The 14139-nt window shown below is 38.7% G+C and overlaps 1 protein-coding gene across 10 annotated transcripts in view; it reads left to right on the forward strand.

Moving 5' to 3' along the window:
* Nrxn3 (neurexin 3) overlaps window positions 1-14139 on the forward strand; it is a 1546128-nt gene that overhangs the window by 731369 nt on the left and 800620 nt on the right. For all 10 annotated transcript variants that reach the window (XR_007107214.1, XR_007107215.1, XR_007107216.1 and 7 more), the window contains 4 exons: window positions 4189-4308; window positions 10938-11319; window positions 12098-12288; window positions 13069-13242. Coding sequence is in view for 7 of the 10 variants with exons in the window: in XM_047541186.1 (XP_047397142.1) it covers window positions 4189-4308; window positions 10938-11319; window positions 12098-12288; window positions 13069-13242 (867 nt within the window). In the remaining 3 variants the exon portion in view is untranslated. The remainder of the gene's footprint in view (window positions 1-4188; window positions 4309-10937; window positions 11320-12097; window positions 12289-13068; window positions 13243-14139) is intronic.

The raw sequence follows: 14139 nt of genomic DNA on the forward strand, positions 1-14139 counted from the left end.
CTATGGACTTAGTAAAATGCAAGTCACAGTTCAAATAGTCTACTGGCGGGTGCAGGTGGAAATAAAGGTAAGTTTTCTCTTTATAAATATCTTTGCTGTTCTTTAAATCTCTGAGCATCTATTTACTGTATCATTTGTATGTAATTTTTTTATACATTGTTGAAATTTTGCTTCATGTGAAACAGTTTAAAGGGAAATCAAGTTACTGCTCTTTTTCCCCTTTTGCACAAATAAAAAGATGTTAAGGTAAGGCAAAATGATTATACTCCAGGTGTCCCCCCTCTCCTGCCCTATCCCTACCCAAGCGAGGAAGTTTCTGAATATTCACTGGCCACTTTTGGAAACAACCTTATGGCAGATGGAAGGAATTTCTACTTCCTGCATATGAGCAAAATCATCTGATTTTAGTTGGTTTTGTCAGGTCTTAGAAATATATTGACAAACAAACGTATAATAGGTGTAACTTACAGTTTTGCTGGTTCTATTGCTCCTGGGGGGAATAGCAAATTCATGTAATATGATCAGTCTCCTTTCAAAAAGTCTAAATAGGTTAGAAATAATTAAAATCCAAAATCCATCTCGTGAAGGTATGTGCATTTAGAAATGCTCAAATATAATTTTTACCGTATATTCCCATTTCCTATCAGCCCAAAGAAGGAAAAATCTGCTCAAAATCTTTTATCTTCCTCCAAGTAATCAGTAATGATTTTTCTCTCAAAGTAAACTTTTCTCAAGAACGTTTCATTTTGATTTTATTATTATTTCTGGATTCTTAAGGAAGTAGGACTTTCATAGAGCTCTTGGGGTTAGTCAAGGAAATAATCTTGTCCATGTTCTATTCATTGGGGAATTAGACCGCCTTCTTGGAGACACAAGATGGCGCTGCTTGGGTTTCAACCAGGCTGGATTGAGTGGTTCCATGTATTTCTCCAAGGATGCTGTCAAGGTTCTTGGTTCTACAACCTTAAAGAATTCAACATTCCACCTACAAACTTCTGCATCTTAAAATCATCATCTGTGATTTTGCTTCTTTATTACCTAGTATGAGTATCATTTCCTGGGAAACTGAAATTAAACCCATCAGTCTAAAGAGAATCTAAGTGTTTTCTTGTGCCTGAATTCACAAGGAGAACTTCTTATTTTCATTGTTCCACTGATGCTGCTTCACTGGCTTTTTGCTCAAATCTTCCAGGGATGTCTTCCCTGGACTGAATCCTTCCACTCTGAAAATGTAGCAGGTTGTGTGCTTCAGCCATCAACTGGGTTCACCTCTTTTATCACTTACCAAACCAGTTTCATTCTGGGTCACAGATCAGTTTTATTCCTTCTATTTGCCTGGATTTCCTACTGAATGTAAAAATCATTTTTCCTCTGGTAGGAAGAATTGAGCTTTTGGCTTGATTAAGGATAAATGTTAATTCTGTTCTTGTAGATACTGGGAGTCTTACAAAAGCTCACTGAAATTTATTTGCTTATTGTTTGAAAATAAATACTGAGTAATATTGCCTTCCATTTCAGTAAGATAGGCATGGCTGTTTCTCCTACTCTTGAAGAGCATTATTGGTGTTTGGAGGTATAGAATGTAACTAGTAGTAATTTTTTTTTTGCATGTTTGGTCAAAGACCATCACATATTAAAGTTTTAGAGTCAAAAATTTGTTTTAGAAGACTGTTAAATACTTGTTTAAATCTGACTCCATGGACATTCCCAGAATACTGTATGTGTCAAGTGCCTGTACAATGTTAGCATCATTTAAAACATGCCTGACAGAGGCAAAACTTGTTTTACAACTCTAGCTAATATGATACTTATATAGTAGTGTCCCCAAACTGATGGTGTTTGTGTTCATTATTCTCCCTCTTATCTTGTCCCTAATCATAAAAATTAAGTGATGTGCAAAAGATTGCCTGAAGAACAGATGCTATCTTGGAAGAGATGTTCTAAATAGCCTGTATCTGTAACAGTTCTGTCACCATAGCCAATAGTCTCTTCAGCCTTCTTTACTTTCTTCTTTTCTATTCAAACATTTGCATGTAGAACAAAGAGAATAAAAACATAAAAACACAAAGGCAGATTTGTTTGTTCTGAGAACATCTGTTCTTGTTATAAAGCAACCACATGATGTGGTCCATTTTCTTCCAATGCCCTCTTGGTTTGCAGTTGTAAAGGCAACTGTTACATCAGTCTTAGACTTGAATTTAAAGAGATTCTGCACAGTGTTCCTTAATAAGTTGAAATGTAGGAAAAATATTTTGATAAGTTTTAAATTTTAGGTGATATTAAAGATAAACATTCTCATAAAGTAAGGGAAGCTGAGGTTGACTACAAAATGGTTTATTATAGAATTATTTCCCCCTAAGATTCCTTGAATGATTTCATGTCATCTGTATCCAGTTTTGGGTACATTGGGTCCTCTCTACATTTCTTCACTGAATGCTTAGAATTCTTGTCAATTTGGATTGCACTTGAAAAAAATTGAATGTAAATTACTAGTTGTAATACATTGTACTTAAAATAATTTTTTTCATTTTAAAATTTCTGTTAATTAATTAATTAATTAATTATTTTTGGAAAATAATTTTCCCCAAGTTTCAAATAGTACCACAATCCTAATAACCAGCAAAAGTACAAATACTCATTACTCAAAATTGAAAGGATCAATTGAAAATTACCTAGAGCAGGAGATACTCTTTTTTTTCTTTCCTAAATAGTATATAATACCTTCAGTCTTTAGGGTAGAAGAATGGGGGAATGTGTTGTGTGGGACTCTAAATGTTCCTTTACATATGTATGGGGTCATTCATTTCTTCGTTGCCCTCGAAAGGCAAATTCCACCCAGCAGAGGATCTGCCTGTTTTTATATCACCATATTCCAAGTTCCTTCTAAAACAGTTCTGGGTATATAAAGCTTCCAAAATTACTTAGATAAAAATATATTGAGTTTTATTAATGATTACAAAGACCCCTATGTGTGCATTAAGTATTCAAAAAGCACTAATTAAAACACCCACTATGTGTCTGGTCCTGTGCTTAGCATATGGTAGAGCAGATAAACTCAGCCAAAGTATCTCAGATACATGATATCTGTAGAGAAATATTGACTGTTTATATGTTCTGCGTTTAAATCACTTTCAGAGATAGGACTTTCTGCATGTTGATTTATTAATTCAGAAATATTTAATCAGTATCTTTCTATATGGGCTCAGTTATCCACTTAGAAAGAGGAAACTTGGTCTAAGTCCTCTGATTCTAGGCAATATTCTTTGTAAATTTCTATCTCAGTTTAGTGATGACACACATTCTCATGTAACATGACAGTTTTTCTCCTTGCTGACTGGATTGTTTTAATGCCTCCGTGTCTCCATCTTTTGCATAATTGTCTATTGCCCCTGATTCTTCATGGTGTGCACTTGAATTTCATCTTGAGTATCTTGAACATGGATCTCTTGAGACAACTTAGTTTATTCTTTTCCTTATTGGAAACATTCTCTTGACCTAAAAGGATCATCTTTGAATTTTATGTTATTTCATATTGTAAGTCTTTAGATCTTTTTGGAGGAGGATGAACAATGAGATAATTCCAGGGCCCTCACATTCCCTTCAGGAGCATTATTTATAATGAACGGGGTCGGGGGGAGCCTTGACATTATTTCTATTGTGCTGTTTACCTTGGTGATTTCTGTGGTCACTGACTTCTGATGCGACCTTGTGGTTAATGGAAATGCCATGTTAAGGCAGCATATATTATGGAATTCTTTTCTCATCCAATCGATATTCTCTAGAAGCCAGACTGGTGTATTATGCCTAAATCACCAAATGATTCTGAAAACATTTGTGATGAATTTCCTGTATCTTCAAGAAATTCATTTGGATTCTAAGACTTTGAGAAACAAATGATGGCTGACTATTGATTCCTGTGAATCATCTCCTAGAGCCATTGGTATTGTAACGCCTTGTATCTACAAAGGAGGGCACTTATTTCTTTTATTCCTTTGTGATTGTCCTTTCAGTTAGAATGGAGACTTTTGCTTCTGGGGACTATTAAGGAGGATCCTCTTGGATCTGGGGGAGGGACACAATCCCTTGAATATTACGGGGTCATGTGCACCAGTGTGGCTTTGACACCCTAATGCTGTGAGCACTACTTGGAGAACTGGTTCTGACTCTGGTCCTCACCACCATCCTCAGGCAAAGGACCCGAGACCCTGTATGCAGGGCAGAAGCTCAACGACAACGAGTGGCACACCGTTCGGGTGGTGCGGAGAGGAAAGAGCCTCAAGTTGACCGTGGACGATGATGTGGCCGAGGGTGAGTGCAAGTGTGTCCAGACCTTTGCTCCTAACGATTCCTCCATCATTCCATCTTTTAAATCAGAGGCTGCATAGAAGTCAGAAATCATGTTCTCTGAGGACAAACTCAGGCAAGGCTAAGAAATAGTTGCTTCTATATTTTCAAATTTCCTTTTTATCTATCTATGTTATAGAATTTACCTATAGCTACAATTCTATATTTTGGGGTATCTCTCCCTAGGCAAAGAGTGTACAACTGAAGGACAGATGTAGGGTCCTAGGAATCCTTCTAGTGTCCAATAATTCAAATATCACTTATCAATAATCCTCCAAGGGCCAGTTCCTTTGGTTGCTGAATGGGTTGTACTTTAATAGAGGGAGGTGGATAATCCAGGTGTTCAGAATATTTCTGGGACATGTAAATATCTAGGACAGTGCATGATACTTTGGCGTTGCTGAATAAGGTTTGGTTTAATGAATTATTCATTTATTTAATCATTATTTTCTGAGTACCTATTTCGTACCCAGAACTGTTTTAGAAGGAACTTGGAATATGGTGATATAAAAACAGGCAGATCCTCTGCTGGGTGGAATTTGCCTTTCGAGGGCAATGAAGAAATGAATGACCCCATACATATGTAAAGGATCATTTAGAGTCCCACACAACACATAAGCAGTTCCTGAGAGCCTGCTGCATGTCAGCATGCACTCAACTTGCAGAAGATAAGAAGGATGTGCAGAGATTGCCTATTGCCTCAAATAGTCAGTCAGTCTAGCATATTATATAGGACTCTGGTACTTGTAAACAAGATAGAAATATATCATGAGATTCTAATCTGGATAGATGAAATTATATTTGTCAATCAGAAGGGAAAATGACAGATAGGAGTGGGGTGATTAGGAGTTCTTTGTGAAAGTAGATTATCGGCCCAAATTCAGTGGGTGGTTGTCATCGATGAGGTCTAGGGTGGAAGAAAGAAAGCATGTTCAAGTACTGTTTTACACATTTGCCCCCTGTAAGTCTGTGCTCTTGTATTCCAGAGCAGTACGTAGAATTCTTGTCCAATGGTAAAAGAAAACTCGGGTAGCACTGGGAATCACATGTAATACTGCTGCCATCTGGTCTGGGTCCTGACATTAACTCTGCAGGGTATTGGGAAAGTTACTCCCGGTTCCTGGGCCTTGATAAGTACATTCAGAGGCTAAGCCATCTCTACAGGGTTTTCTGTGGATAAGACAGCCGGTTAGTCTGGAGCCCTGGAGTTTAAAACAATCATTGCTACTAAATTGCTTTATACCTTTGGGATAGATATACTAAACCTCTCTTTCTTCATTTCCTCATTTTTAAACTTGAACTCCTGTTATTTCTAAGGAAATGTTCTGCGATTTTGGGTCCTATAATTTAATTTTATATTCATGAGCCTGAGTTTCTGTATTTCTGGAGTTAGGAATTATAGTGAAGCAGAAGTGCAGGTGTGTGTGTGTGTGTGAGTGTGTAGGTTAAGAAAACCAGTCTGTGGACTGTGGAAAAACAGGTAGCATATATTCAGGTGGCATTAAATTGTCTATCCTACATATATCAACTCCTTTAATCTTCTATAATTCAACATAGTCTTTTAAGATAAATGTTCATATTGTCAGAAAGGTAACATGAGATTTAGAATTCTATAAGAAAGCTTCAAATCCATGTCTTCTTGATTCTACAAAATCATGTTGCTTGCTCTTCCTCCAAACCATGGTAAGAAAATGATTATCTGCAGGTATGATGGCACATGCCTATAATCCTAGCAGCTCCTGAGACTGAGACAGGAGGATCATGAGTTCAAAGCCAACCTCAGCAATTTATCAAGGCCCTGTCTCTAAATAAAAAATAAAAAGGGCTGGGGATGTGTCTCAGTGGTTGAGTGCCCCTGGGTTAAATCCCCCATTCCCCGCCCCCCCCCCAAAAAAAAAAACACTTTTGTTTTTTAACAGAGGAGAAATTTGAAAGAATAGACAGGGCAGGGGTGGGGAATGCATTTCAGGAGGAAGACACATATCAACTGTCTTCCCCACAGGGAAACAAAGACAAACAGAACCACAGGGACTTTTCAATACACACAGACATTGAGTGAGTAGAGAAAATATTGTTACTGATCTACATTCCTGAGGGTGACTTTGCTTTATGCAATGAATGTAAGAAATGTGATGCAAAAATATTTCTGCTGTTTAAAATGTGCAGCCAGTCTGCATTATTTGTCCCAGAAATCACCACAAACTATTAGTGCAGGCAGGAGCACACAGGCTCTGGTGACAGTTTGCACAGACCGGCCTTGCTAAACTGGACGTGGCTGGTTAAATCCCAGTGAAGGAGATTCACAGCATATTTTGAATAGCAACCACTAGATGGCACCCTCAGTCCGATTCTAGCCCTGAGTTCTTTTCAGTTTCCTTGGGAAATGCACACCCTCAAAGCTTCAAGAGCAGCAAAACTGAGGGGACTGTAATTCCCTCTCTCAATCATAATTCTCTGATAGAACCTTTGGAATAAAGGTAACTGTAAATTGTGCTTTCTGTTTGTGGTAATAATTAGAACACAGGGCTAAACCATGGAATGCTCAGGTTGTGCAGTCATTTGATACTTGAAATTAACAAAGCTCCTTCACTTTCAGCCTTACCCCCTACTTCACTGCTGATGGAACAAAGCAGCCATTTGGATAGGGAGATTTGAGAGAGGAAAAGAGTTATTTTGCTTATGAGCTATAACCTTGGGTTGCTTTTTTCAGTGATAACGGGTTTGGGAATTTTAATTTTAGTTTATGGAAGTCATAAAATCAGGCAATGAAATTAAAATACCACACAGTCCCCAGGTTATTAAGTGGTGTCTTATTGGCTTATTTAGTAATCGCATTCATGCTGTTTAAGATCCCCCAGTGTGCCAAATTTTCAACTACTTTATAGAAATGATGCAAAGAATAGACCAGACTCACAAGAAATCAAAAGCAAAGAAAGAAATAGTCCTCAACCTGGTGTTTTTCATTTATTAACGGTATAATTGTGTTCTTGGAAAAGTAAGTTCAGTTGACAGTTAATAAGGATTGATTGATTGATTGGGCTGGATTTCTGTTATTAAGAATAAATTAAAAGAATATAACTGTTGGGTGATGCCTTTCAGAATGGGGATCTAATGCTGCATGAACTCCCCACTCTACCCAGAACTTCATGCTAATATAAAAATTCACCCCATTGTTTCACTACTTTTTTCAAGTTGATTTCTCCCTCCATCATTCATGCTGTAAAAAGTCATTTTTTCAAAGTTTTCCATTAAAGACATGTTCCTTGTACTAATAAAAAGCCTGATTAAATAGGATTGGGAAATATTAGATCAAAATCATGAAGTTCTGTATTGCCAAGACTTACTTATGCAGAACGTTTAATGAGCTAATGTACATTGCTAATCATCAATAATTAAATATGCAGTATTTGCCAAATGTATTTGGCTCCAGAAACTTTTTTTTAAAATAAAGCATTTTATAGCACACACTTTTGAAAAGCGCTGATATCACAGAAAGACCAATGCAGCTAGAGAATTGTGGACAAAATATGGCCTTCATTTTAATTTCTCTTCCTGTGTCGTGGAGTCAGGGAGCTCATGGTGCTTCCTCTCTGCTATTCCTGTTGTTGTTGTTGTTGTTATTATTGTTATTTGCTAAGCCTTCATGTTGGCCAGGAACCTCAGGCAGAAATGAAGATACGAACTCTGACCACTGTGTAGAAATCCCAAGTACAATTTTCTGCCCCTCTGTGTAGGGACTTTTGAAGTACTCAGGCCCCTGAAAGATGCTATGGGACCCGAAGAAGTGGTCCCTACTTTAAAAGTACTTGCATTCTCATGACAGAGCAAAATAAATAAGTGGAAAATTGTTAAAGCATTTCAGAGAAAAGGAAAAAGGCCCTACATCACTTAGGAATACTTAATAATTTAAGTCCTATGAACCATTCTAAGTACTTTATATGAAGGGACACATTTAGCCCTGGCAACTTCATACCTATTTCACAAATGGGGCAGTGGGACACACTAAAGTTAGGTAACTCTCCCATGGCAACCCAGTTAAGAACTTGTGGAGTTAGAATGCAAATCCAGGCTGTACAGCCCCTGAATTTATATGCTCATCCACTGTCTGCCATGACCTCATGGGAAGTTACAGTGAAGTTGTCCAGTAGTTTCCACAGGTTTAAGTTCTTCCTCGCTCTGAGGATTGATCTGCAGATGGCTTCGTGGCTGTCCATGAAATATGGAAGTGAATGTGTGAATAAGGAGTCAAGGCAATGAGGTTGCTTTGGGAAAAGTTGCTGAATGTATTACTCCTGAATCAAATGGAATGGCATTGTGGTACTTGGCCATGGGGAAGGAGTGTGAACTCATTACAACAGCTTCTGCCTGGAAATTTCACCTGCTAAATTCCACCTGCTGCTTTTCTTGGAATGAGTGTGGGGAATGAGTCAGATTTTTAACTTTTTTAAACAATACTGTATAGTATAAAGGTAAAGATGTGGGCTTTGGTATTTACACACCTGGATTCAATTTGAGGGTCTACCATTTACCACCTGTTTGACCCTTGATCACATTGCTTAACTTCTGTAGCTAACTGCCATCATCTCTGAAGCAAGATAATGATGCCCATTAACAATTTTATTGTAATAATGATGTTTGGTAGGCAGAACTTAGTGCGGTGTTTGGCGTACAGGGAGTAGTCAGAATCTTGACTTTTCTTTGTTGTCTTCCACCCAAGTTACTTCTCCGTCCTCTCAAATTTGAAAACAGCTACTATGAGGTATGCATTTATTTGCTCACTCCTTAGGTGGAAGAGAGGTTTAGTGCACAGACTGAATTAGGAGGATGGGCGTGAAGGGGTTCTAGGTTACTAAAATGGACTAGCTGACACAAATAGATTTATTTTTTAGAGTATTTGGTTAGATGGGCATAGGTTTCAAATTTTAGGCAGTTTTTTTTTTTCATGCTTTACTTGGTGCAGCATACTTTATTTTTAAAATCTTCATCCACAGAGGAGTAAGTTCCTTTAGCAAGTACCGAACCTAGTACCTTTTTAAATTGGGCCCTCCATTGTCTTCTCCTTTCTGCTCCCTTAGATTTGAAGTTGTACTCTGAGTCATCCTAAACCCTGACTCAGGCTATGTCCCTGGCTCAGCTCTGGGATTCCCTCCTGCCCATCTTGGCTTCTGCCCTACCATATCCAAGCCCTTGTTCAGTCTCTCTCCATTTTCCTTCCCAACATTTTTGCTTTATACCACTGATTTTCTGGTGAGCAGAATTTCATAAGCTTTCCATTCAGATTTTCCTTCAAAGCTCCCAAATGACTTGAAAACTGTCTCTGTAGATTCCTTTTAGAAGCCAGGGATCTAGCTTTTGGATCACCAGGGATCACCATTCTCACTTCTTAGTTCTCATAGTGCATTTAAAAAAAAAATACACATTAGCATGCCTATGAGCATAGTTGTAATTCTGTTCCTCTGACCCCATGTAGGTTGGTTGTGATTCTCACTGATTCTCTAGCTCCAGCCCCTACTTCTGTATGAACAACTATAGCCAAGTTGAAATCCGAGGTTTATTTCAGTCAGCTCATTGCTGTAGAACATGTGAATGCATGTTGCTTTGGGGTCAGTGTTCTCTCCAAGCAGACCCAACCCCGCTGGCTGTTGCATGGCCACTAGGAACTTCCCTCTTGCTCTTTGAGCAAACCTTGCTTGCAAATATGACTTTCATCAGGGTGCTAGCAAAAGCTATAGAGTTTATTATCCCTGTTCCAGTTTAGGTTGTTCCTAATCCAGTACCCTGAGGGTGGCTCCTAGATCAGACATCACCTTGAACCTTGCTAGAAATGCCAGACCTCAACCTAGACTTTTGAACTGATAAACTCTTAGTGTGGGACCAAAGCCCTATCAATGATTCTGATGTGTATCAACATTTGAGGATCATGTTTTTAGTTTTTAGACTAAAAAAGAAAACAAACAAAAAAAAGAAAACAAAAAGTTTATGGTTGGGGAATAAAATATTTGGAATAGAGGGTAGTTTGAGTAGGGTCAAGAGTAAATGATATCTTCCCAAAGGGAAATTAGGCATTATTATTAGAAAATAATAAGTTGCTGGGAAGATAAACCAATAGATGTCCTAAAGTAGAAATTTTTCTCCAAGTACTAGGTGGTGAGTTATTATAGCAAGAAATATTTGGTAGTGAAGGCATAAGACTTACCTGTTATATATTTGACAAGAGGTAGGGCAGTAAAGACCTTTCTTCTTATCCTGTGCATTGGTACTCAATTATTTTCTTGAAAATAGAGAACTCATAGTTTTAGCCTTTAATTGGGTTCCCTTTAATCTCACATTCTTCTTTTCATGACAAAGCATTCTGAGCAGCTGTGTGGGCATCTGGATGAAGGACATAGGACTTGGGCTGGGTCAGAATTCAGCTCTTCAATTGGGACCAAATCAGATATATCCTATAATGTGTATTTTGTTTTCTTGAATTGAATCAAGGAAATTGAATCATTTGTATTCAATCAGGTTTCAAGTTACACTAAAAGACATAGTAAGGATATTGTGACAGAACGTAACTCTTCCTGTTTGTACCTCATGTCTGGTTTTCATAGGTACAATGGTGGGAGACCACACTCGCTTGGAGTTCCATAATATTGAAACTGGTATCATGACGGAGAAACGATACATCTCCGTCGTCCCCTCCAGTTTCATTGGGCACCTGCAGAGCCTGATGTTTAATGGCTTGCTCTACATTGACTTATGCAAAAATGGTGACATTGATTACTGTGAGCTGAAGGCTCGTTTTGGACTGAGGAACATTATTGCTGACCCTGTCACCTTCAAGACCAAGAGCAGCTACCTGAGTCTTGCCACCCTCCAGGCCTACACCTCCATGCACCTGTTCTTCCAGTTCAAGACCACCTCAGCCGACGGCTTCATTCTCTTCAACAGTGGAGATGGCAATGACTTCATTGCAGTGGAGCTAGTCAAGGGGTAAGGAGAAGGGACCCCGTGGTTTATGCTAGTTATCTTTGCGCAAGCCCTATGTAAAACTTAGACCTGAAAAAAAAATTATGTCCATTCTGTTCTCTAACCTCTGTTCCTTTGGTACGTGAACATCCTCAATGATTACAAAGAGCCACAAAATGATTCGGGATGGAAACGAGATTCATAAGACTATTTAAGATTTTCCATTATTTGGCAGGGAGTGCCATAGCTACTTACTCTGAAATATAGTCCTTTAAAACTGTGGGGACAAAAGCTTATTTTTGCAAAAGAGGGCTAAGGCACATTTTGCATCCATCTCTTGAGTAATACTAACTGTAATCACCAACTTTATGCCTGGAAATGAAATACAGATATTTGTAACCCTACCATTAGCTCATATATAAATTATTTTTAAAAGCTGTCCTTTCTTCAAAATATTTTACTACCAAATATTGGAAAATAGTCAAACAAATACAAAATCAGAACCAGATCCTTGACTAACTGAATGTAAATGCTGCCCCAGTGTTTTATAGTGAACTACTTGCGCTACTCCTTGGCTCTAGATAGTATTCCTATGCAGTGTTAAAAAAGTAGATTCTATAAGAATAAAACAAGAACCAAGAATAATAGAGTAGGAACTGACCCTTCTCATAAACCAGGCTTTAATGATTGCCATGTTATACCAGTGTAGCTTGGGAGACTCAAACTCTCTGCACTTTGACTTGTACATTGCCAGTAGTGCAGCAGGGAATTGCTAGTCATCAGAGGTGGTTGTTCCTCACAGGTACATTCACTATGTGTTTGATCTCGGAAATGGCCCCAATGTGATCAAAGGTAACAGTGACCGCCCCCTGAATGACAACCAGTGGCACAATGTCGTCATCACTCGGGACAACAGTAACACCCACAGCCTGAAGGTGGACACCAAGGTGGTCACACAAGTTATCAATGGTGCCAAAAATCTGGATTTGAAAGGTAAACCTTGTCAATAAGTTTATCCTTCTTAGAGCATTTCCTACACTAGAAGCACTGTTTCCAGAGGCAAACTCCAGGTTAGGAGTGCCATGTATTTTTGAGGCATTGTGCATTTCCTATTTCAGCAAAGTTGAATACCCCATAATGCAACTGATCCTGTCTTTATGTAGACCATGCTTCAAAGAATGGTTCCTGTTCTTATAATCTCAGGAATGTCTTGCTGTGGGTACTGAGGAGTTGATAAATGTCAACATGTGGGAGGGTCCATAATAAAAAGGAAGGAACGTAGTCTTTGGAATTTCAACTGAGTCATTTACTGCCTAGATGACATTGGTAAATATTTCTTAGTCATATTCAGCTTGTGTATATATTTTTTTTGGAAAATAAGAATAATAGGTTTTACTCCTTTTATGGATTGTTAGGAGTTCTGATGACTGTTGGTAAAGCCCTTAAGCCTATTGTTGGTGACGAGTGCATAAGAAGTGCTCAATAACATGTTCTGTTGAAAATAGTTTATCTTTACTTCATCATGTCATGGGGACAGCTCCTACTTCATAGGATTGATATGATGATTAAACTTTGTGTATCAAATGAATGTCATATAAGAAATATTGGCTTCTTCTTTTAACAATTCAGAGACACTGGTAATTATTTGGTTTTTAGCTTGTCTTGTCCCTCTTATGTTTCAGATCTGCCAAACAGTCTGAAGTGCTGGGGCAGCTGCTGACGTGGCTAAATATCCTTTACTCCGTCTCATTTTCCACCTACTCTCCTGTCTAGGTGACCTCTACATGGCTGGCCTGGCCCAAGGCATGTACAGCAACCTCCCAAAGCTTGTGGCCTCTCGGGATGGTTTCCAGGGCTGTCTGGCATCTGTGGACTTGAATGGGCGGCTGCCTGACCTCATCAATGATGCCCTCCACCGGAGTGGACAGATCGAGCGTGGCTGTGAAGGTACCAGCTTTCTTTTGAAGCTCCAGCCTTGTGGCAAGCACCATGCCTCTCTGCTGCCTCTGCCAAGGCCTCTTTCCTCGATTGATCAATCCTTTCTCATCCCATTGACACCTGACATTGTACCGCCAGCATTGCCCCCTTGTCCTTGGCTGAGTATGTCCGGACATGTGCCACAGGCTCCAGGAGTGATTTGGCAGATGTCCCCCAGGATCACATACTTGCCCACAGAGAACCTTCTCTGGCATTGACATCAGTCATCCAGTTTGTGCCTTTGCTTCCAGAATGGCTGAAGGGCATCAGAGATCTTTATTTACATTTTAATACACGATGAGGAGCAAAGCAGGCTTTACATAGGTGTCAGTGTCAATAAGATGCTTTTTATCTGGCTAATAAGGACTGCATTATTTAACATAAATTCACCAGGAGATAGGGAAATGATGTCAAAATGCCATGATGATGGAAAAGAACTAATACTTATTGAGTGCTTGCTAGAAATCAGGCATTGTGAGGCAGTCCCTATGTGTGGAATAGTGGAACATCATGGGCTTCCATGTTGGAAAGACCTAGATTAAGTTCTGGGTAGTAGCTCTTCTCAGCTGAGTGACATCTGACAAATTACTGAACCTTTTTGAGCTACATTTTCCTTTATTATTTTTGTCCTATAAAATGGGGTAAGAAAAATTACCTTGAAAAATAATATAAATAAATCTGAGTGATAAAAATGCCTGGTACATAGTAGACACTCAATAAACATGGGATTATTGTTTAAAAACATTATCTCATGCAAGGAATCTAATAACAACTGCATACCCACCTCTACAGCACAACAAACCATGCTCAGCCTGTTTCTAAAGATGATCCTCTTTCTTTTGAGACATTAACTGAATTTTACAAGTT

The sequence above is a fragment of the Sciurus carolinensis genome, chromosome 2 (assembly GCF_902686445.1).
Source record: "Sciurus carolinensis chromosome 2, mSciCar1.2, whole genome shotgun sequence".
Lineage (NCBI taxonomy): Eukaryota > Metazoa > Chordata > Mammalia > Rodentia > Sciuridae > Sciurus > Sciurus carolinensis.